Source organism: Podarcis gaigeae (genome assembly GCF_964106915.1).
Source record: "Podarcis gaigeae genome assembly, chromosome: 14".
NCBI lineage: Eukaryota > Metazoa > Chordata > Lepidosauria > Squamata > Lacertidae > Podarcis > Podarcis gaigeae.
The window spans coordinates 32969090-32993454 of NC_139690.1; the positions used below are offsets into that span (position 1 = coordinate 32969090).

Below are 24365 nucleotides of genomic sequence, written 5' to 3' on the forward strand. Positions count from 1 at the left end.
CAGGGAGGAAAATATGTGATGGAGTGTGAAGTTCTGAAAACAGCATATTGTATATTATGTAATTATATTGTGCAACTGTTTCCAACATTCCATCAAATATTGCTTTCTCAGTATAGTAATCGCCCATCTGTTCTCCATTTGCTAAAATGGTTTCCCCATATCTCAAGATGACTATTACGACTTTTTTTTTCTTTGCCAGGAGAAAGTTTTAAGAATTAGTAGTTGAGAAGGTTTAAACTCTCCAAGTCAATTTTTTTAAAAAACTCACACCACTATTCCTTCTCAAGATAAGCAGAAAATATACTGGTGGTGCTTAATAAGACCTCATAAATGAGATACAGGAGACCAAATCAAAATTTGTTCTGGATTGTTTTATTTGATGTTTAACTGTCTTGTAAATTGTTTTGATTTTTTTTAATTAAAAATATAAAGTGCTATAGAAATGAAGGAAATAATAATAATAATAATAATAATAATAATAATAATAATAATAATAATAATAAATAAATAAATAAAGCACACAGTTTGCATGCAGCAGGTCCCAGGTTCATTCCACAGCATCTTCAGGTAGGCTTGGGAGAGGCCCTTACTTAAAATATTGGAGAGCAGCTGCCAGTCACTGTAAACAATATTGATCCAGTAATCACTCAGTATAAGGTGATTACTATGCTCCTGTATTCCTCTTCCTCTCCAGTCACCCCCAAACTGCTTGTGACCAGAGACAGAGCTAGCTGCTCCAACACCCGGGGCAGTGTACATGCTGTGCACCCAGGGGTGGGGCTAGCCACCTGCGCCTGCACCCACCACACCCCCTTCCTCTGCCAGTGCTTGTGACAGCTACTTTTGAGTCCAAATCAAACTTCTATAGGAAGTAGCTTTTCCTACTTTTGAAAGCTGACTGTGAAGCTTAGAACATTGACCTTCCAGCTTTAGCTGAACCCAGGAGCAGCTGTCATGAGCTGCAGACAAAATGCAATGATGGGGATGCAGCTGGATGCACCACTTGTAGATCCTTTGCACTAAATTTCTTCCTTAGGAGCAGAGGATGATGCCTCATCCTGAGTCAGACCAAGGGGTCATGTACCTCAACAATGTCCCTCTCTAAAGGTTTCAGGCAGGAGATATTCCTAGCCTTATCTGGATTTGCTGGGAATTGAACCTGGGACCTTCTGAATTCAAAGCAGATGCTCTACCACTGAGCTATGACTCCTCCTAGAGGCTGTCTTATACTGAGTCAGATAAGTTACCCATCAGCTGAGTAGTGACTGACAGTGGCTCTCCAGGGCTTGAGACAGGTACTGCTCCCACCTTTGTGGAGAGATGCCTGGGATTTACCCAAAACGTAGTCATTGTGTCAAGTAGCCATTGATAGCTCTATCCCCCAAGAATTTGTCTTATCATATTTTGAAACCATCCAAATGGTTTCACCTCTTAATTACTACACCAGTAATGAGTGATGAGGGCTTGTAGCTCTACGTAAATAGGTCTCAACATTCTGTCACACACTACTGTGGCCAAGAACACAGAGTGGGACCAGCTAGGTAAAAGTAGCCTCAATTATCAAAGTCACCAAAGTCTGGGAGCAGGTCTATTGTCCTCTGATCCATTTAAATGGGAGAAAATTAAATGTGCCTTTTGAGGACTCTGCGTAAAATTTGCCTCCTGCATCCCTAACAGTGGGTGTGTCTGCATGTTGGAATATATTGTCCTCTCCCCATGCCCAGATCTTTTGCAGGGTACAAACTTTGCACACACACACACACACACACTCTTTCCTGCTAATATCAAAAACACTGATAATAAATCAAATCCCTTAGGGTTGTGAGTCAACTTTCACTTCGGTGGATTCCACCCCTCCGCCCCGCAAAAAAAAAGATTTAAAGTGTTATTCAACCTTTTCACTAACCAGATGTTTGCAATCATCCACAAATACATCTCTACCTCTGTGAGTTTTCCCTTTCCTTTCCTTCTCTCTCTCTTTTTTTCCACCAGCGTTCCTTCTCAAGGGGAATTTACATAACAACATGGGACGCGCAAAATGCTTTAAAGCTCCCAACCATGACAGTGCAAATTACTATCATTTGTCAGCCCTGTGCGCAAGGTGCTCCACTTCAGGCAACAGAGATGGGTGGCATGCTGCGTGGTGTGTGTGTGTGTGTGGAGAGATGGCATCATCATGCATAGCACTCACAAATGCTCGGTTGCCTCTCTCTCTCTCTTCCTCTCCCTCCCTCCCTCCCTCTCTCTCTCTCTCTCTCTCTCTCTCTCTCTCTCTCTCTCTCTCCTTTTCTGGGGAGGTGGCAATGGAGGGCAGGAGAAGGCAGCACCAATGGCCAAAAGGAGTCCCAAGGGTCTACTTACCCGCCATAAGCCGGGATGGGAGGAGGGGGTGCTGCGGCGCGAAATGTGTTGTAGACGGTGCGGCCTCTGCCTCTGAGATGTGCTCCTCTGTACGCGGCGGCAGCAGTAGCGGCAGGGTATGGGAAACCCGGCACTAGAGAAAAAGGCAAATCAGAAAGGAAGAGAATAAACAAGAGAGTTGGAAGGAACCCCAAGGGTCAGCTGGTCCAACCCCCTGCAATGCAAGAACATCTATCCTTCAGTTCTGTGTCACCAAAAAGAGAAAGAGCCTTAGCTCATTCAGAACTGGAAGGCTATAGTCCAGTGGTTAGATCATCTGCCTTGCATGCAGAAAGTCCCAGGTTCAATTCTAAGCATCTCCAGATAGAACTAGGAAAGACTCCCTTCGTGGAGTGCCACTGCCAGTCAGTGTAGAGAACACTGAGCTATAAATAAATTAAAAAGTTAAAAAAATTGTCCAGTAGAGACAAACTAAGTTTGTTCTGAATATAAGCTTTCATGTGCATGCACACTTCTTCAGATACCTACCTTATACCTAGAACAAACTTAGTTGGTCTCTAAGTTGCTACTGGACAATTTTTTAATTTTTTAATGTATTTCGACTGCGTCAGACCAACACGGCTACCTACTTGAATCTGATTCAGTATAAGGCAGCTTGCCAGGCTCCTAGATGCACTCGTATATAAATCTTTCACATGATGTAAAAGTCTCTTTTGGAAAACTAATGGAATAGAGAACATTTCCATTTTATTTCAGGCAGGGGCAGGGGGGGGCACCCATTTGCAGCCCCCTTAAGCCAGAAAATCAAAAGAACAAAGTGACAAAATTAGGGGCGGCATACCAACGTACAGTTCTTTCCTGCTGTTTTCACGGAGGAATTATGGGAGGACGGCAGCCGGACTGTGTGGAAAGGGTGAGGAGGTAGCAATATTGTTGGGTGACATTTGTCCTTGTGCCATACCACACCCATTTGTGTGAAAGAAATTGTCAGAGCTGCCCCAAGGTCCCAGCTCACAGAGGACCAACGCCAGATCGTCGTTATGTACAAAAGTCTTTATTGAAGTTCAGTTTCCATTTCAAAGCCGCAGCGTGCAGCCCTACGTCTTAAACCCTAGACCATCGAAGTCCCGTCTGAATCTCCTCCCCCCTGACACCAGTTTAAGATCCTAGCCCTGCTCCACCTCTTCCGCTGCTCTCTCCTCCTCTGGGTCCTCCTGCCCGCCGGGGCATTCCCCTTTCTGGACTCTTCTGACGCTGAGTCGCCTGACTCCTCCCCCTGCCTCCGGCGGGCTTTAGGACCTGGTTCCCAATCCTCATTCTCTGCTGTACATTTGAACTTGGCTTTCGCGCCAACCCAGTGACCTTCCTCCTGACCATTACACTGCTTCTGTCACTGCTTCCCTCTTCCGGGAGGCTCGCTGGACTTGACCTCCCCTCCTTTGCCTGACTCTCCGATGGAGGCGTGGTCAGCCCTGACTCATCTTCTCTCCCTGGTGGGGGATACGCTGGCCCCGATACCTGGGACTCTTCCCCCTCACTATGCTCTGGTGGGGAAGCTGGTCCTGATTTCCAACTGCTGCTCTGGGAGTCCCCGCTGGCCCCTTGCTTCTGGAGTGTCCCCCTTGGGAACCCCCTTGCTCTGGCCACCGGCGCCCCCTTCTGTGAATCTTCCGATTCACTGGAGAGGCTCATGGAATCTCTCGGGCCACTGCTCCCCTCGGATTCCTCCCCTTCGCTCTCCATCTCCTCCCTTCCCTGTGCTTCTGCTCTTGAGCCCCTGACAGAAATTTAGTGTGATATGCTGTTATATCGGTCCAAAAGCCACAGTTACATAATGCAACAGGTGCTTCAGTGTGAAAGGAAATTAGAAAATGGGACAGATTCCCCACATCTGTGTGTACCCGAGGTCATAAAGTGTGTGTGTGGGTGGGTGGGTGGGTGGGTGGGTGGGAGAACCTCAGTTATATCAAGTTAGGCTCTCTTAAAGAACTTAATTGTTGTAGCAGGAACTAGGGATGAGGGAGCAATATGCTTTCCCCTTCACATTCTGATTCACACTTCTAGAAACTCTGCTCAAACAGAAATACTGGAATCGTATCCTGAAAAATTTGCACTCCTCTGAATTTATATGCATATGCCAACCTCCCCAAGCCCCCCAAAGATACAAAAATCATATTAGGAAACTGGCTTTCAGAAAATGTGTATATTAGGCGAAATATGCTCCAAAACACTCATAGGTTTTCTTAAGTCCCCCGCTCCCATGCTTTTTATATTGCAAAGTGATTTAAAACTGCTGAACTGAATTTAAAATGGGGTGCGTGTGTGTGTGACAAACTGAGAGAAACCAAAATAAGCATTCACCCATCTTTAGCAGAGGTACTGCTGCTCTATATAAGAACAGGGGTGGATAACATGGGGCACTGCAAAGTGGTGGTTTGTGGCCACTGAAACTGGTAGGGCAGAAGGCAGGAAGGCCAACAGTAGGTGGCACCAGAGGCAACAACCAGGAGAACCCACCAACTCTAGTTTTGTCCCAATCCTCTTCCTTGCTATGTTCTCCAAGGGCAACACTGAGACTAAGGATTTTTAAATGTAGTTTCTTTTCTCATTAATTGGTTGAGACTGCTCAGGAAAAATGCGGGAGGAATTTCTATCACCACAGTGGTCTATATAATCACAGAGTTTGAATAAGCCAATGGAGACTGGGCTTTGCCTTTTAATAGCCTTTTAGCCACATTCACACCAGACATTTAAAGCAGTATGATTCCACTTTAAACCATTATGGCTTCCCCCAAAATAATTCTGGGAGCTGTGGTTTGTTAAAGGTGGTGAGCGCAGTTTCAGAGACCCCTACACCTGTCCCAGAGCCACAGTTTTAAGAGGTGTTTAACTATCAATCCCTCTTCACAAGGAACTCTGGGAATTACAGCTCTATGGTGGAATTAGGGGTCCTCTAACAACTCTCAGCACCCTTAACAAAATACTTCCCAGAATTCTTTTGAAGAAATCCTGACTGTTTAAAATGGCACCATAGTGCTTTAAACATATGGTATGAATGTGGCCATTGAGTATTTCACAAAAGGAGAGCTTACCACTGTGCTCACACCTGAACTGCAAACAAACGCCAATTCATCCCAAGTAATATTAATATTACTTGGGGATATTACTTGGGGACGCAGGTGGCGCTGTGGGTTAAAGCCTCAGCGCCTAGGACTTGCCGATCGAAAGGTTGGCGGTTCGAATCCCTGCGGCGGGGTGCGCTCCCGCTGCTCGGTCCCAGCGCCTGCCAACCTAGCAGTTCGAAAGCACCTCCGGGTGCAAGTAGATAAATAGGGACCGCTTACCAGCGGGAAGGTAAACGGCATTTCCGTGCGCGGCTCTGGCTCGCCAGAGCAGCGATGTCATGCTGGCCACGTGACCCGGAAGTGTCTCCGGACAGCGCTGGCCCCTGGCCTCTTAAGTGAGATGGGCGCACAACCCCAGAGTCTGTCAAGACTGGCCCGTACGGGCAGGGGTACCTTTACCTTTTACCTTAATATTAATAAATAGCTAATTTTATTCCCATTCGTTTTCTTATTAAATGAGATAAAAATTGTGTGGAAGGCTATCAGATGGCATATTTTAACACACATAAGTTTGGCGGGGGAACCCGAAATGCAGAATGTTTATCGATGTTTATCGCTCAACATCAGAAATTCCCCTAGATGAGATGTGTATTATAAACTGTATATTTAAGTTTTGAAGCTCAGGGATAGATGACAAAGTCGCAGATGCAAAACCCAACAGGGGGGCAGATTTCCCCATCAAAGCCATAAAAACATACAGCCCTTTTAATGGCCAATTATTCCTTGCATCCCAGCTCTAATTTGGATTTGCATAAGAGCGCCATATGCCAAAAGAAAGGTGCGCCGTCAAAATGGATGAATGAATCTCTCTTCTCGTTACTCTGCCTCTCTTCTCCCCATGCATCAGCCGCTGTGACAACTTCCCATCATGAGTCTTGTGATACTTCCTTCAGGAAAGCATGTGACTTAAGTCTTTAATGAAAGGATGGGGAACCTATGGGTCTGATGAAGGAGAAATCCCATTTTCTTTGCTTTTTAGTGAGAAATCACCTAATTTGCACTTCTAGAATCAATAAGGTAACCAAAACACAACTAGCCTTTGAAATCTGTCCTTCTCTGAATTTTGTGAACTAGTTTTCCAACCAATGTAAGCATACATTTTCTTCATTAGAAAAAGTTGCGTACCGACTAGATTATATTTGGGAAATTTGCTTGCCAAAGTGTTTATGTTGGTAAAAATGATGGGTGTGCATATGGAGAAAGTTACATTAAAATGCTGAAAAAAATGCCATGGGGTTTTTAAATAATAATAATAATAATTGCTGCTATGAATAGAGAATGGAATTTAGGGTTTTAAAAATGAGAAACTAAAAATTGACAGATTTGTCCAACTCTGTTTCAAGAAGTGAAAATCCAGACATGGCAGTTGTTGACAAAACTGCAAAAAAATAACATTTTTGGGCTATTTTTAAGGAAAAGAGGCAAAAACAATACTGCCGACGTGGGTTGCCATATGTCTGGATTTTCCTGGGCATTTTGCTGATTTCCGCTCAGACACTGCTTCTGAATGCAGTATTCTAGGTATGTCCAGGAAATTCCGGACATATGGCAACCCTATCTAACTCTAACTGTGGCACCCAGATGTTACAATCTGAACTAAATATATCAAGAACTAAATAAATCAACACCAGAGTGCAGAGGTGTCTCTTCAGCATATGATAAGCTGTACAATGAATATTCCATATGCACTTTTGTGGGGAGGAAAGTCCACAACTTAGGGGATCCAGAGAGAATGTCCTCTCCTTGGACCCCCCTCCCCCAACCTCTGAGGGCAGTGGAACTACCAAGAGTACAATAGGGTCCTATCTGTTGATCTTAATACCTGAGAAGGGCTGTAGGGAAGGATACGGTCTTTCAGATATTTGGGGCCTAAGTCATTTGGGCCCCAGATAGCATCCAAGTTCCCATGTATCCTTGGGAACTACATCTTCCATAGTTCTAATCATTTGTGGGTGCTGCATATGATTGTGGCAGCATCTAGAGCAGCCTTTCTCAACCTTGTGTGCCCAGATGTTGTTGGACTACACCCCCCATCATCCTGGTAGCAGGACCAGTGGTCAGGGATGATGGGAGTTGTAGTCCACCACATGCCGCTGCTCTGCCACCCAGGCAAAACCTGAGACTCCACCATAGCAGGCCCATGCACTGCAAAACCCCTCTCTTGCTCTTCTTGACCCACCCTTTGCAAATGCAAAATCCCTCTCATACTCCTCCTCCAAGCCCCACCCAACGCTCTACCCACATCCCGTGATAACTCTTGGCTCTTCTCTTCATGCACCCACCTTATGCCCACATAAACATAAACTCCCGCTCAGACTCTTGCTCTCCTCCTCCCACTGGAACCACCCTCTGCCTGAACAGTTTTGAGGAGGAGGAGGAGGAGCTCAAATACATAGAATCATAGAATCATAGAGTTGGAAGAGACCACAAGGGCCATCGAGTCCAACCCCCTGCCAAGCAGGAAACACCATCGGAGCACTCCTGACATATGGTTGTCAAGCCTCTGCTTAAAGACCTCCAAAGAAGGAGACTCCACCACACTCCTTGGCAGCAAATTCCACTGTCGAACAGCTCTTACTGTCAGGAAGTTCTTCCTAATGTTTAGGTGGAATCTTCTTTCTTGTAGTTTGGATCCATTGCTCCATGTCCGCTTCTCTGGAGCAGCAGAAAACAACCTTTCTCCCTCCTCTATGTGACATCCTTTTATATATTTGAACATGGCTATCATATCACCCCTTAACCTCCTCTTCTCCAGGCTAAACATGCCCAGCTCCCTTAGCCATTCCTCATAAGGCATCGTTTCCAGGCCTTTGACCATTTTGGTTGCCCTCCTCTGGACACGTTCCAGTTTGTCAGTGTCCTTCTTGAACTGTGGTGCCCAGAACTGGACACAGTACTCCAGGTGAGGTCTGACCAGAACAGTATACAGTGGCACTATTACTTCCCTTGATCTAGATGCTATACTCCTATTGATGCAGCCCAGAAAAAAAGGCATCCCATTTGAAGTCCAAACAGGACAGGGGACACTTTTCTCCCCTCCCCGCAAAAGGATGATCACATTTGTCTAGGGACAGGTGGCAACCTTAGGGTAGGGAGATGGTTTCCACTGAATTTGGGCCTGCTATTTGAAAAAATATGGGCAGCATTCAGCAAAATATAGGCCTTAAAATTATTTTTTGGTGTGTGTTCTACACATTTTTTATGTTCTACACTTCCTTTAATGGCCCATGCACACATGCAGAATATTGCTTCCATCATCAAGTGATGAAAATTCACACACAAAACAGTGATCGCTGATCAATTGCAGACAAATCAAATGAAGTACTTGCATGCAGGAACCAATCCTAATCTTTCACGGATCCTGTATATGTGTGTGGATTTCCTGGTGTCTTAATTGAGTAGAAGCATGCTTTCTTCTATTTCCCTTTTCCATGTTTTTTAGGATTACTTAAACAGTCATTAATTTGCCATTGTTCTAAACTCCACATCGATATTAAACAGGGTTGTTTAACGAATTTTGGACAAACACTTTCTTACAGGCCATTCTCATTTGAAATTCATTGAAAAGAAAAACACACGCACTCACGCACACACACAAACACACAAAATCTCTAATTAATGTACAAGTTTAATCACCATTCCCCACACGGAAGAGTAATTTTTCACTGTTCATTTGCTTGGTGTAATCTCCGAACTGACATAACAGAAAAGCAATAGCCTATAAATCTGTTCCCATTTGTTCCTTTAATATTCATATTGCATTGAACTACAGCTGCTTGTTGCTGAAGTCTATTACAACATGCAAAAGTGTCGATAAAATATTATGAAAGACAAGATGTATTTGCTGTGTGGTGGCGTCTGCCATTTATTTTTCAAAGGGATGATAAATGGCTTGCGAATTGTCCCTTTGCTTGCTGCTGACGGGGTGATGATTAGTGATTAATTACCTTGCCCCAAATTGACAGGGCACAAGGAAATTGACACAGCCCTGATTAATTAACTTTTTCTCTTTCTTTTTTAAAAGGGAAGATGGTTACAAAAAAAAAAATGCACAAAACCAATTGAATGGTAGCATGAATTATGGAAAGGCAAAGTTGAAAGTCAAAGGCATTATTAGCCCCAGTGTTCTGGGGCTGGGAGCATTTTCGTGTATAAGGTTTGCTTCAAGCTAAAATGGAATGTGTGAAATAGACCACAGATCACCAGGGACCTTCTTAATTCAGGCACTGAGTAGGCTAGATTAAAAAAAAAAAAATCATTTATGCAAAGGCAGGGGACATTTTTTCGCCCAAGTGTGGCATTCCCTTGTGGGCAGCCTTCTGATTCCCCAATGGCAGGGCCGGGCAGGGCCAGATACAAAAGTCAACAGAGCAATGGATGTATTTTTCACCTTCTTTACAGTAGGCTAATTTCTACACATATCCACACCTTGCTTTATATCCTCCATCCAAGACATTATCAGAACTCAAAGACACATTGCAGCCAGGCAAAAAAGGAAAACAGGGTATGAAACAGGATCAGTGTGGTGCATGGTCTGGGAAGAGTCCTGAGGGCCAACCAGAGAGGCCTGGGGGGCATATTCATACTCTGAGCCTGAGGCTCCTCAGCCTTTATAGAGTACAGTCATACCTTGGGTTTCAGATGCTTCAGGCTGCATTTTTTCAGGTTACGGACTGCCGAAACCCGGAAGTACCTGAACGGGTTACTTCTGGGTTTCGGCGGTTGCGCATGCACAGAAGCGGCAAATCGCAACCCCCCATGCGCAGACACGCTGCTGCGGGTTGCGAATGCTTCGGGTTGCGAATGTGCATCCCGCATGGATCATGTTCACAACCCGAGTGTCCACTGTACATCTATGCAGTGGCATTGCATCCTTTGCTTCTTGGCCATAATCCTGGGCACGACCCTGTCAAAAGTTGCAACCCTCTGGCAAGAGGCTACGATATATATACACCCAATGCCTAAGCCAAAATCCACCTATATCTGAATCAAAAAGGTTCTGGCCGTTTCTAAGCCAGATCGTTGTCTGCATAAGTTTGTTCATTACACCTTAGCTATAGCCACTGCACAGAGAGGGTAGTGCTGCAAACAGGATCGTAACTATGTACGGCATCTTAAGCTCCTAGGACAAAATGAATGAAATAAAGTAATAATAAATAAAACCCTAAAGAAAGTAGCTTTTGATGGAAGATGAACTGCAGCAGAACAGAATCTGTGCTGCATGTGACAAATACAGGGCAGAATAGAAAATGATGCCTTCTCACATCACGATTGATCACTGAGCTTTTTTTTACCAGGAACAAAGAACAAAAAGAACTCAACAGTATGGGTTCTGCTCAGAATTCACAAAGAGAATTTCGCAAATCGTCACTGGGGTCCGTGGGGCAGCATGACTAGCTGTTTATGCCCCATCTCTCTTGGCTCCCCCACCCCCAGCCTCAGCTACAAGCTTATCAGAATGCTTAAGCTTGGGCCACAGAACTATAATTTTCTGCTCTTAGTTAATTTTCAGAGTGGCCGTAATAATATCACAGAATTGCAAAATGCTGAGCAAAATACAGTCGGGCCCATCTGGATACAGACAAGCTAAGAGAACATCATCCCATTCTGGCTCGGCATGAATGCTAGGTAGTCAAGTGTGAAATCTCTAGCAAATTAAAAAAGAAGAAAAAAGAAAAAGAAACAGCAGATGACAAAAGGAGGAGGTTAGAAACTGTGTGAGATAGCTCATTGCTTCTTTGTTCAAAGGCAGAACAAATCTATTTAAATTAAAAAGAACACGTCTCTCTTCTGCAAGGGACTTTAAGTGTGTGTGTTTTTACTTGTTAATACAGCTGTGTAAGAAGAACACATTGCTTGATTTGATTTGCATTTATGTGCCATAGGACTTGAGGCATGGTGGTAACAGATTAGAAACCCTAATTGTGGGATGGTAACTGCTCTTGCAGAGTCCCTGGGCTGTTGGTAGGGCTGAACATCAGTGTAGGGGCTGGTATGGAATTGACCCTTCAGTGTGGCAGCACCCATTGATATCAAGCAGGTGCCTTTGTTATGCTGTTTCTGGTCAAAATCTTGACAATCTCCCAAAATGCTACATTCAGATAGAGAGCACCCTAACGAACTATAGTTCCCAAGATTCCTGGGAAGTGTTTTAAATGTACAGTGTGCATGCAGCCTTAATATGTATGTGTGTTTCTGAGGAGGGAGTGGGAGAGAGTGAGAGGAGGAGGAGGAGGAGGAGGAGGAGGAGGAGGAGGAGGAGAAGAAGAAGAAGAAGAAGAAGAAGAAGAAGAAGAAGAAGAAGAAGAAGAAGAAGAAGAATTATTTATAAATCTGCACACCACCCTTCTGCCCCATTATGCAAGTTTCGGTTCATCTTCTGAATAACTTGTCTCTTAAGGCCCAGAACTATTTTCAATCTAACCAACCTCCCTTTTCAAATTATAGATAACATTTATCCAAAGAGACGGCATCACCAATATTTCTGCTTGCAAATGTTGCATTTCATTCACTTTTCACACAGTTAAACATCTGGAGATAGGTATAAAAAATGGGAAAGTGTTTGCTGTACAGAACTCAATGTCCAAATATGTTCTCCCTCATTGGCTCAGCCTAAAGCTATCTTACAGTGTGTAAGAGTGTCTTACCCCCTCCCGCCTCCACATTATTCCCCAAGTATGAACAAATTATATTTTTTCTTCAAGTCATAAAGAAATGCTATGAATTAATTTTAATTTTGCTATAGAAACATATGCCACGTTCTACACTTAGATGGGAAAAACCATCTGCACAGATACAAGCTAGGGGACCAGGGCGTAGCGCTGTTTGCCGGTGCCCAGGATGGGTGCACACGTACATGCCACAGGCGGGTGTGGAGCAAGCTTGTCCAGCCCCTTGGCTCCGCCGTTGCCGGGCAGGCGCTCATGTATCAGGCAGAAACAGGGCACAGAGGGTGCTCTGCACTCTCTGCTCCCTAGCCACCCTCGGGTGGGTGCTTGCATGCTGGGCAGAGGTGGGCATGGAGGGCATGCAACAGGGATCTCTGTGGGGGGGGGGTGCCTGGTTCGCCCTCCCAATTGTGCAACTGGGGCAAAGCCTGCCCCCCAAAAGCTATGCCACTGTAGAGGACAACTGGCTCGCCACTAATACATGTGAAAAGGATCCAGGGGTCTTAGTAGACCACAAACTTAACATGAGTCAACAGTGTGATGCAGCAGCAAGAAACGTGAATGCTATTCTATGCTACATCAACAAGTATAGTGTCCAGATCCAAGGAAGTAATAGTATTGCTCTATTCTGTCTTGCTCAGACCACACGTGGAGTACTGAGTTCAGTTCTGGGTGCCACAATCTGTGAAGGATATTGACAAGCTGGAATGTGTGCAGAGGATGGCAACTAAGATGATCAATGCTCTGGAACTGGCCGTTACCCAGCCTCCAGATGGGCAGCAGTTGTAGCCTGTCACGGCAGGCCCTCAGCTCCACAGAGCAAAAGGCCTCCCCATTGTGTGGCTGGCAGTTGGGGAATTCCCTCGGACGCTGCAAAGAATGGCAGGATAGTCTGCCATGCCCAAGATAGCAAATTAGCCAATCAGATGGCCAGAGGGCCCCACTATAAAGGCTGGCTGCACCCAAGTTAGGGACCACAGTTGGCTGAAGAACAACCCGCCCTCCTGCCCTTTACGCTGTGTTTATTTTGTATGCTAACCTTTTTCTTCCTTGCACTCAGTAATTGACCTTCATATGGTTCATTAATGGTTGCCGTATTCAGAACCAGGAAGGAATTGGCCCCGTTTGGAGGTTTTGCCTCCCTCATAGCAAATAGTCACAACTTTTGGCAGATAAGGCAATGGGTGGATTACATAAGGCATTATGTAAATTACATAATATCGCCACAGAAAACAGAGAAACAAATAATGTAGTTTTTGGCAGAAGACGAACTGCAATGTAAAGGAAATAGTGCTGCAGGCGGCAAATACAGGGAAGAATGCAAAATGATGCCTTCTTACATTCATAACCCTTGAATGGATTTGAAACATCCGGTCCTTGCTATTTTAGATATTTGTATCTCTGTATTTGTAGCTGTTGCTTATTGTTTTGCTATAGTCTACACATATCTTTCTATTTTTGTTCTAACTTGTAAGCCACCTTGTTTTGATAAATAAATCTCTCTCTCTTTCTTCCTCATTTAACAATATTACACATCAGAAGGTGGTGCTCTCCTTCACATGGAGTTTTTGGAACAGAGGTTGGATGGCCACCAGTCAAGAATTATTTAGCTGTGGTTCCTGCAATTCAGGGGGTTGGACTAGATGACCCTTGGGGTCCCGTCTTACTCTCTAATTCTATGATTCTAGTTCTCTGTATAGCTGTTATAGAGAACAAACAGTCAAGAAGCAAAACAAGAACTCACCATCAAAAACAGAATGGCAAGAGGAAATTCTCAACCCTACCTAGATACAGCTAAGTCCACTAAATTATTCATATAGCTCACCCTTCTTTTTTGTTTAAAGAAGCCACCAGTAAATAAATTGGCACTATTGAGACCTTTGGTAGTTAAGATAATCAACCACTCTTCTCTAAATCCCAAAGGCTTTCAAATAACTTGACTGGAGCAAATGGCAACTTTGAGGACTATCATTGGTGTCAGGCTTACAAGATTGTTCAGAAGAAGATGAAGTTGGAATTTCAGATACAGCTTGTGAATTTGGTGATTGTACATTCTCAGTGATAGATGGAAAGTAGATGCCATGTTCAGACTCAACAGAATATGACCAGGGTGTTTCATTTCTCTTCCTTGTCTTTCACAGTTGCTGGAGTTTGCCACGTGGCTTCCCCCTCTCCATCATTTCCAATATAAACTCTGTCCCCTGACTCTAAGTGGGATAGTTCTATCACAGAATTGCACCAGTTACTGAAGTGTTCATAACTTCTATTAGTTTAGTCATTTGTAGAGGTCACCATTCCCAGGTCAGCTCACTTTGGAATGAAACTCTCCTCTGCTGTTCAAATGGGGATTCTGATTTGTCTTTGCAGTAGCAGTTCTGCTGGTCTATCAGTAATGTTTATCTGTAGCTTAAAAGAGCAATATATGAGCCATTCCATCTTCTGATATTATTTTTGGAAGACTAAAATTTGCTGGATATTAGTGTGGGGTTGCAATAATATGATAAAAGTTGAAAGAAGTCTGGAATGACTGGAATGCTATAAATTGGGATGCACTGTCGGCAGCAAGTTCACCTGGAATGCCAAAGCTAAGAAAGCTTTCCTCCCCAGTTGTGCAACAACACTGTAGCAGGTAATGTTGGGTAAGGGAAGTAGATCAATATATCATGAACCCATAGCAACCAAACAATCCACAACAGTTGACACAGGCCAGATGCTAGTTCCCTGTCCCCGCCTCATAAGGCTTCAGTGATTAAAGGATCCTTCTGTTGTGCTAATAATCTCTTCTACAGTTGTCAACGGCTAATATTTTGTTCTTTGTGCCATTTCCGATTCCAGAGTACCATATTATCTGCTTGACTCATTAATGCCTTTGATTATTTCCTCCTAGACTATGAACCAGCAATATAACCTTTCGTCGTAGACTCTTTGAATTCATTCATCTGTCCATGGTCAACAAGTGCTTTCTAGTTATGTCTGGTCCGTTGATGAGATTTAGGCCATCCATATCAGATGCAGAGAAAGCCTTCTGGAATCTCTGGACCTCCACAAGTAGATTTGATGAAATTGTTTTTTTGATGCTTTCAGAGAAGTGTGCACAGAACAAATATTTCCTGTCCTAGCTTGGCTTGAGAAACTTAGGGGAGGCAGGGTTGAGGGAGTTGCACTTACTGGTGAAACATCATCATGTCCAGAGCAGAGTCAAGTCCAATAGACACACTGAGGTAGGATATTCCATTTCACACCCAGCAAGGCACAGTGTGGCAGGGCTCTGGACTATATCAGGGTCTGGCATGTCTTGCTTTTCAGAAACCCATGCTGGGTTTTAGTAATCACAGCATCCTTTTTGAAGTGCTCACAGACAGACCACATGATTATTTGTTCTAGAACCTGTCCTTGGTAAGAGTCCTGTAGCAAGTGGGTTCCACTTAACAGTTGTAGAAGTGCTCCACCTGGTCCCAATCCATAGTTGCTTTCATCAACACTTAACCATTGCTGGGATCACAAAATTGTAAGACCTGGTATCCCTTTTCCTCTGAAAAGGAAGCTTCCTGATTTGCATGTGTGCACGGACGCACACAAAATGCCAGAACATGGTAGATTTCAATGATAAATGCAGTGGTTGTACTCTGTTGAGATGATTTGCAAATATTGATCTTGATCATTCACCATTCCCCCAAAAAGTGTCTCAGCTCTGTAATACTACAGGTATTTTCAGCTCTTTGGTGGCATTTATTTTTTCTTGTCATGACTTTTTATGCTGCACCTTGGTAAAAAAATACATTTCCTGTAGTTTCAGTTGAGTCTGAATTCATGGATCCAATTGAAGACTTATGACCATCCATTTATTATGGTCTCCCTTTGTTGTACCACCATGTATTAAGGTGTCTTCCACGAAGTTAATGGCTCTTTTTATGTCTCTAAGGAATGCTGTCAAATTCAGTTGAAAAATCTCAGATGCACTTGCGATCTTGAATGACAACCACTGGAAACAGAATCTTTGAAAGTATGTGATGAACAAAATGTAGACAATTTAGCACTCAGGTTTGTCAAAGGCATTTGCCAACAATCATTTGATACATACAATCTGGAAAGTATTTTGGCTCCTATTACTTTGAGGAAAAGGTCCTCTTCCATGGGAAGTAAGTATTTTTCATCATTCACTAAGCTTTCATTTAAAAAGGTGAGGGCAGCCCCGCCAGATGTTGTTGGACTGCAACTCCCATCATCCAAGATTATTGGCCATGCTGGCTGGGGCTGATGGGAGTTGCAGCCCAACAACATCTGGCGGGTCACAGATTCCCCACCCCCGAGTGGGGAACCATGCTTGGTGTTTGTACACTGCATTATTTGGCATTAGATATTAACCATGTTCACATAGTTACCTTTTAATAGACAAATGGGTGGTATCCAACTAAGTTCTACTCAGAGTAAATTCACTGAAATTAATGGGCCTAAATTAGTCATGCTAAATTAACTACAATGGGTCTATTCTGAGCAGAATTTAGTTGGCTATAACCCACAAGTCTCCAAACTCTCCTATGCTACATCTTGTATTGTTTTCAGTAGTTCAATTCATAGCTGTGCTATGAATTAAGAGACTGTCCAGCTTATAAATTCTTAGTCTATACCCAGTTAACACAAAATGTATTCAAGGCAGTGAGGATCCTGGGGTGCATAAGGTGATCTTCCGCAGGCCAGAGGAGTTCTGGAATCATGGCTAGGTCACTTCTGAAATGACTATGACAGCAGCTCCTGGATGTCATTTGAAATCAATGATCCTTTCCCCCTTCCGCTTTGTGTGTCTTGTTCTAGGCCTGCAGAACAGAACTGTCTTTCTTCTTTGAACAGTGCCCATGAAAACAAACGTAAATTTAGGGCCGAGTCCTCAAAAGGTGGCTCCCAACACATAAAAATATAATGTATAAATTGTAAATAGAAAATCTACAAAATCACAAGAAATCAGCACTGGCTGCATTAAGAACAGATTTCAGCACATGCTTAATCATCCCAATTAAATCAGTGGGGATAGTTTAACTATGAGCTGGCTCATTGTACATCCTGCCGCTATGGTTTTGTGTAACTGTGGCAACTTCTCCCCCTACCCTGTGAGCACATCGACAACATGACTAGCACCAGTTATCACATGTGTCACCTCTCCTGAAAGCCAAAGATGATTGTATGGGTCCTACCTTGTATGGGTCCACCAGTGAAAACCAGCTTACAAGCAGTGATAGGCAAATCTATCATTTTCAGGTTCTCACAGACTTTCTTTCTTCCAAACTTAAATTCAGTTCACCACATTTCTGCATACATTTGATTTTTTAAAAGAAGTCAGCATGAAAATCCACATGCATTTCTCACTGGGAGAGCCAGTGGTTGTGCAGACCAGACTAGTACCTGGGAGACCAGGAGTCAAATCCTTACTTGGCCATGTGAAACTCACTGGGCCACCTTGGACCAGTCACTGCATCTCAGCCTAACCAACTTCACAGGGCTGGGGAAAACCACATATGCCACTGCAAGCTCCTTGGAAAAAAATATGGGATGTAAAGATGTACATTTTTTGTATACAAAAAATGCCGTGCTTTTTTTCTTTAAAAATGTTTAGGGGTACTCTCATTTTCCTACTCATATTGAAATACTGCCCCTCAATGAAGCCAAACTTAGATTCACAAAATGTTTAGGGTATGCATACCCCTGTGTACCCCCAAGAAAAAAGAACTGCACAAATCTATACCTAGTATGTGCATTTTGTTCTACAAGCAGTCTTCCCTAACAGAATCCATTTTTTGTACACAGTTTCCACCAATATGCACATTTTTGTACACATTCTTTGGTTGAAGAACGGCATTCAGAGAAGGCCAGGTTCCAAAAGATAGCTGTGTTTTGTGGATTTCTTAAGGAAATGCAAATCTGTTAAGTTCTCATTAAAATGAAATGAATTTCCCCTCCCACCTTTACCTATAAGCTGCATTGTGCTCAAAGTTCCTGTGTAAATTAGTAGCGGCTAAGAAAGAAATTTTAATAAATCACTGTGATAAATGCACAGTGCAGGAAAACGAAAATGTGTGCACACACACAGGCAGAATATTTTTTGATTTAATAAACTGATTTAATACTTTAGATTTAGAGGCCTATCAACTAGATGAATAACTGGGTGCAGTTCTCTCCCCCCCCCCCAATATGGAAGAGCAGGATTTAAGGTAGTCAGAGCCTCTTTCACAATCTACTTAAGAAGACGTCACATTCGAAACCTTTCCCTGTCAGTGGTATCACAGGCTCCTGGGGACTCTTGTGAAGTGACTGCCTCCCCACCTTTCACAACTATCTCATCTTTGCCTTGTTGCTTTCAGCCTAAAATCCCAGAGCAACGTGGTTTATTGTTTTAATATCTCTCTGGCACAAGGCAGAAGTATCCCACAGTGGCTACTTATCTGTCATATGTATTTTTGTGAAAGAAATATCAAGACAAGCCTGCTGTTTGGAGGAATACCAGAAGACTGTCGGGCGGTAGCTGGGTTACATTTTCCAAAAGGAACAGTACAGTGCAAGTCAAGGGATAGGTGGGGGAGAGAGAAAAGGCAGCTTCTGAAGAAATACCATCCGTATATGCTACTGAGGGATGTCTGGCAACCCCTAAGTGCTTTTACTGGCTTTATGAAACAGCTTTTCTATTCTGCTTGTATCCCTTTACAGTGGTACCTCTGGATGCGAACGGGATCCATTCCGGAGCCCCGTTGGCATCCAGAAGCGAATGCAACCCGCGTCTGCACGTGCATGGGTCGCAATTCGCCGCTTCTGCACATACGCATGACGTCATTTTGACCGTCTGCACATGAGTGAGCGGCGAAACCCGGAAGTAACACGCTCCGTTACTTCTGGGTCGCTGCAGCACGCAACCCAAAAATACTTATCCTGAAGCTACTTCAACCCAAGGTATTACTGTAATGTACAGTCATACCTTGGATCTCGAACGGCTTAGTTGCCAAACGCTTCGGCTCCCAAACGATCAAAAACTGGAAGTGAGTTTCTGGTTTATGGAAGCCGAACGTCTGGTGGGGCTTCCATGGCTTCCGATTGGCTGCAGGAGCTTCCTGCAGCCAATCAGAAGCCCACTTTGGTTTCTGAATGTTTTGGAAGTCGAATGGACTTCCGGAACAGATTCTGTTCAGCTTCCAAGGTATGACTGTAGTGATGGGGAACATCAGACCAGGGGCCAATGCAGCCCTCAGATCTCACTATCTGGCCCTTGGAGTTTTCCACAGCTTTCCGTTTGTTCTGCTTTAGAGCTAAAGAGCAGGTTTTCTAGGGGGAAGGTGGTGGGAGGCAAAACTGCTTGAACCTGTGCCTAGAAAGAACAAGACAAGTGGAAAAGCACTCAGACCCATGCTTTCTAGGCAGAAGTGTGGATGCGCCCATAGTTTAACGTGCCTTGCAACCCATAGAGATTTTTAACCTGGCAAGGTTCTCAAAATTTACATCCAGTTTCACTTAGGATGTAATTTGGAAATAACTTCAAGGTAAGGTAAAGGACCCCCGGATGGCTGAGTCCAGTCAAAGGTGACTATGGGGTGTGGCGCTCACCTTGCTTTTCAGGCAAAGGGAGCCAATGTTTGTCCACAGACACCTTTCTGGGTCATGTGGCCAGCATGACTAAATCTGGTGCATGGAGGACCATGTCGGAAGCCAGAGCGCATGGAAACATAGTTTACCTTCCTGCAGTAGCGGTATCTGTTGATCAACATAAACATCAGTCTGTCTTTTCACCCCAAAGTCCTAGGTGTGCTTCACTGTACAGGCTTCCCAATCAGTCAGTTGGTCAGTCAGTCAGTCAGTCAGTCAGTCAGTCAGTCAGTCAATCAATCAATCAATCAATCAATCAATCAACTGAACACTCAGAAGGAACAGATTAATGCACACATTCCTAACTCTCTCCTTTGAAAAGAACAGGTGAGCCAGGCCTGTGAAACACATGTGGGTTTCTGGATAGGGCCATTTTCTGTACGTGAACTAAAATTACTGGATCAGGGCCCATGAACTTTAAGAGTGAGAAAGACATTAGAGCTTTAATTATCAGATGTCTCACTCTGTTTATTTTAATGCCAAACAGCAAACAGCGCCAACGTCCGACAATGGGACACATCAAATGAGTTTGTGTGGACTGAATGGAAGGGCTGGCATTGGCAGTAGAGCAGAGTGAATATTGCTAATTAAAACAGCTGAAATGGAATAGCATTTTTGGACACAATGGGCTGTAAACTGACTTTCTATTAATTGAGCTCAGTGTAATGACATATCGGAATGAATAGCTAGTGATCTGGAAATTCATTTAGACCATTAGTTTAATTACAGAAACTGATGGAAGTTTTCTCAGACAATTATGGAAAGAACTGGAGCACCGTGAGATAGGGTTTAGAAGATTTTGCATCTTCTCCATCTACCCTTCTCCACTTTTTAAAATATTGAATTGTGCCGTAGGAAACAACAGTAATAGACCTGAGTAACATATTCTTGTGTGGAAGCCTTTACTGTATCAACTAGGGGACAGATGTATGACACCCAGCTGATGTATGAGCCCCAGCTGACTGCCTTCTTCCTTATGACCAGTGCAGGGGAGCGTGACACTGTCAGTTTACTCTTCTTCAGTCTCAGTGTTGCCCTTTGTATAACTTAGAAAGGAAGAGGATGGCCCTGTTTGTCACTGGTTCTGGCGGCCCCTACTTTTGGGCTCCCTGCGCTCCACCCCACTAGCTCTTATTCACAAGCCACCACTGCTTAAATCCAATATGCTGCATTTCTTCATCAGTTTGTGAATTTTGCGTACAAAAATAGTCCTCCTGAAAATCCGATAGAATTTTAGAGAGCATTTCCCCTATGACACACATTTCGCAAAGACATTTCCCTACAATAAAGCAATTTTTTAAATTTAATATATGCATTTTTATGGGCACCTTCCCCTAACAAACATTTCTGCACACTCGATTTCTTTGGAGAACTGAAATCCAGAGAAAAGCAGATTCTTTACAGCCACCCAGCAATGTTAGATAGCAGTCCAGGTTATTAGCTTGGCTACCGTGGCTCATACTTATGGTGTGCGTGTTTTTAAAATGTCTTGAAGGGCAGCCACAATAGTTCATGACTGTCCTGATCCTTGATGGGGGGCAGTGCAGCCCTACTCAGAACCAGCAACACACCATTCCCAGAGTCAGACAAGCCACATACCAAAAAGCACCTCTTTCTTGTCAGGAATTATTGATACAGTCCATTACCAATCTCAGACACTAGTTTAGCATCATCATCTAAATTAGATGAAAGGGGGGGGTCATCACTGTACTGATCACATTGCACCAAAATCCCAGATCTGGCAATTGCTACAAAGCATCTTGTTCCCAGTGGGATGCAGTTGGCTGAGCTTTCTGGAGCGGCCTGGGAATGACGCTACATCACATCATTCCAGAAACATGGGGGGCATTGGAGAGAGCCATAGATTGCAGTGAGAAATGCAAGACCCTTGCTTGAAAGTTTTTTTTCACCCCCACAAAACAGAAATGGGGTGATAGCATCCTCAAAAATTTAAGGGAAGTGGTAGCCCCCACCCCCACTCTGAAGATGTTGGAGAAATTATTGTCCCCCTCTCATGATCTTGCAGCGGACTTCGTTTTGATTAGAGCAATGTACATTAAATTAACTCAAATTATTTGATTAATCAATTGTTAATTGTTTGAGTAGTTTTGTTAGTTTAAATGTGGAATTATGATTATTAGTACAACAGTAGCCGTAGTAATAGTATTTTGTGTAACTGGTGTAATCAGAAGCCTATTATGGCTTTAAGCGCTATATACTACTACTACTAATAATAATATGGTCTTGAATGTGGACTTTGCATTCTATTTCTTACATTGCTTCCTTTTTGTTGGCACTTGTAAACTGCTTAGAGATTCCTGCTGAAATATGAAGCAGTACATAAATCAGCTAGCCAATTAAATAAAAGTAAAACCACTTTCGGATGGTTGAAAACAGCAGCAGCAACAACAACAAAAGTTAATTTCTTAAGCTTATCCCATGACAAACAGATCAGCAGCCAAACATTTGCATCACTTCTCTCTGTATATCACATTTCAACTTTGCGAGATATTAAGGGGCTGAAATTGACATTTCACAGGCAAAGCAAAAAAGAAAAGAGCTGCAATGACTGGCTTACTTGTGGACGTGTATACTAGTGAACTGGGGGCACTGTACATGGGAGATCCCTCTTGGTTTGCCTGGCACAGCAGCACCCTGCCTATGAAAGAGAGAGAGAGAGAGAAAGAGAGAGAGAGAGAGAAAGAGGAAGAAAAGAGAGCACGGTCTGAGTTTGGGAACACTCAAGCTAAATTAGTTAAGTTGAAAGAAAAAAAAACCAGCATGATGAGGCTATGAAAAGTGCATTGCCTTTGGCTGAAAAGAATCACCACCACCACCACCACCAAAACCTTTCCAGGTACACTAAAGCTTCAATCCTACCCCCCACTTACCTGGGAGTAAGCCACACTGAAGTGAATGGGACTTACTTCTGAGTAGACATGTGACCATATCCAGCATTCTTTGTCTACTGGCACAAGAGCCCTTGCACTAACGGATGACAATGTTTAAAGGTTGCGCAACAAAGGTTATGCTAGTGGAGGCTTGATGCACAACAGCTGGTTCTTGTTGTGTAACCCACTGCACAATAACCTTTTATAAATGCACTTGCGTTTTCTGTTGTGAAATAGTTGTTTCTGGTTGTATAATCCACCGTTTCCCTTGTGCAACTGTGTCCCACCAGTGCAACAAGTAAACGACTAAATGGCTTTCACTTAGCACTGACTGGGGGCTGCAGCCTGCATTACATACCGACAATTTGACACTCCAACCATCCCAATGTAAAATATATATTAATTTCATGTTGGGAGGCCAGGACAGGTGCACCCCCGAGTAGTAAAAGTGACCACTTGCTCTCTCTCTCTTTCTCAAATTCTTTCCACATCTAGGCTGATGTTGAATCTGTCCCATCAATTCTCCCCCCCCCCAAAAAAAAAGGTCCAGACTAATGTTCATTCCATCCAAAGACCAAGTATGGTGGGTTATTTTTCAGAGTGGAAGGTATTTTGAAGGGAAGGGGTTGTTTTCTTCAGTGAGCTCTCATTTAGAAAGGATGAGCAATACATTTTGTGGACTTTAACATGTAGTTCAGTTGCCTCCAGTGTTAAGATAACTGAACACAAAGGACTTGTATACCTTTAAGTATTAGACAAATGGGGGGATTTTAGACTCTTTTCTTATCACTGCATAAAATGTTCACTCTACCCAAGATACCATCTTCCTTTTCACCCCGGTTTGCTCTGTGTTATTAATCCTATGATTCTCTACACCTTACAGGATAGCTAAAAATGTATTTGCACCTATACACCAATCATGCTGCTACATTCACCCCCAATTTATTCAACTATACTCATATTTTTACACAGCTCTTAAGGTTAACCCTTTCCCGCACCTCCTTTGACTACACAAGAACGAAATAAGAGTTTGGATGCTGGTTCAGGCCAAAGCCTATGTGGTCCAGCATCTTCTTCCACAGTGGCCTCAATGGGAAGGCTGCAAGCAGAATCTGAGCACAATAGCACCCTCCTTACTTGTGATTTCCAACAATTGCCACTCAGAGGCATATTGCCTCCAATAGTGAAGGTGGAACACAGCCATTGTGGCTAATAGATTAAAAAAACTGTGGGATGTATCCAATGTTACTCATACTCAGAGTATACCCGTTACAATTAATAGACATTAAAGGGGGAAACAGTGCTGTGTTAAAATCATGTCCTCCAGTTTCTCAAAGGGTTTCTTCCTCTGCAAATGAGCCTTCTTATTTTCTGCCTCATTCTCAAGGCACTTGGAAATTTCTTTAGAATTTCAAGGGGTGCAGATTTTCAGCATATTTTATCATCATGAGACAGACAAGGACAGTGTGTGTGCTTTTCTTTCCATCAAATATTTCTCTGGCACTCTGCAGCCTCCATGACTGTTCCCACTTCCAGATCTGAAAAAAGCCCCATGAGAGAAGTCATCTCATGATATCTTCTTCTGGATTTTAACTGAAATGTGGGCACTAAGGAAGGCTGCAGAGTGCAGACTGATTTGTTAGAATGTGAGAAAGAAGACTCACAAACACCTCATGGCCATATCGAAAGTAAGATAA

General features: G+C 43.5%; 1 protein-coding gene across 36 annotated transcripts in view; it reads right to left on the reverse strand.

Moving 5' to 3' along the window:
• RBFOX1 (RNA binding fox-1 homolog 1) overlaps positions 1-24365 on the reverse strand; it is a 1459852-nt gene that overhangs the window by 61203 nt on the left and 1374284 nt on the right. For 30 of the 36 annotated variants that reach the window (XM_083710893.1, XM_083710868.1, XM_083710871.1 and 27 more), the window contains 2 exons: positions 22356-22436; positions 2362-2494 (listed from right to left, as the gene is read on the reverse strand). In XM_083710893.1, the coding sequence (XP_083567019.1) occupies positions 2362-2494; positions 22356-22436 (214 nt within the window). The remainder of the gene's footprint in view (positions 1-2361; positions 2495-22355; positions 22437-24365) is intronic. The other 6 variants (XM_083710861.1, XM_083710880.1, XM_083710879.1 and 3 more) reach the window with 1 other exon arrangement.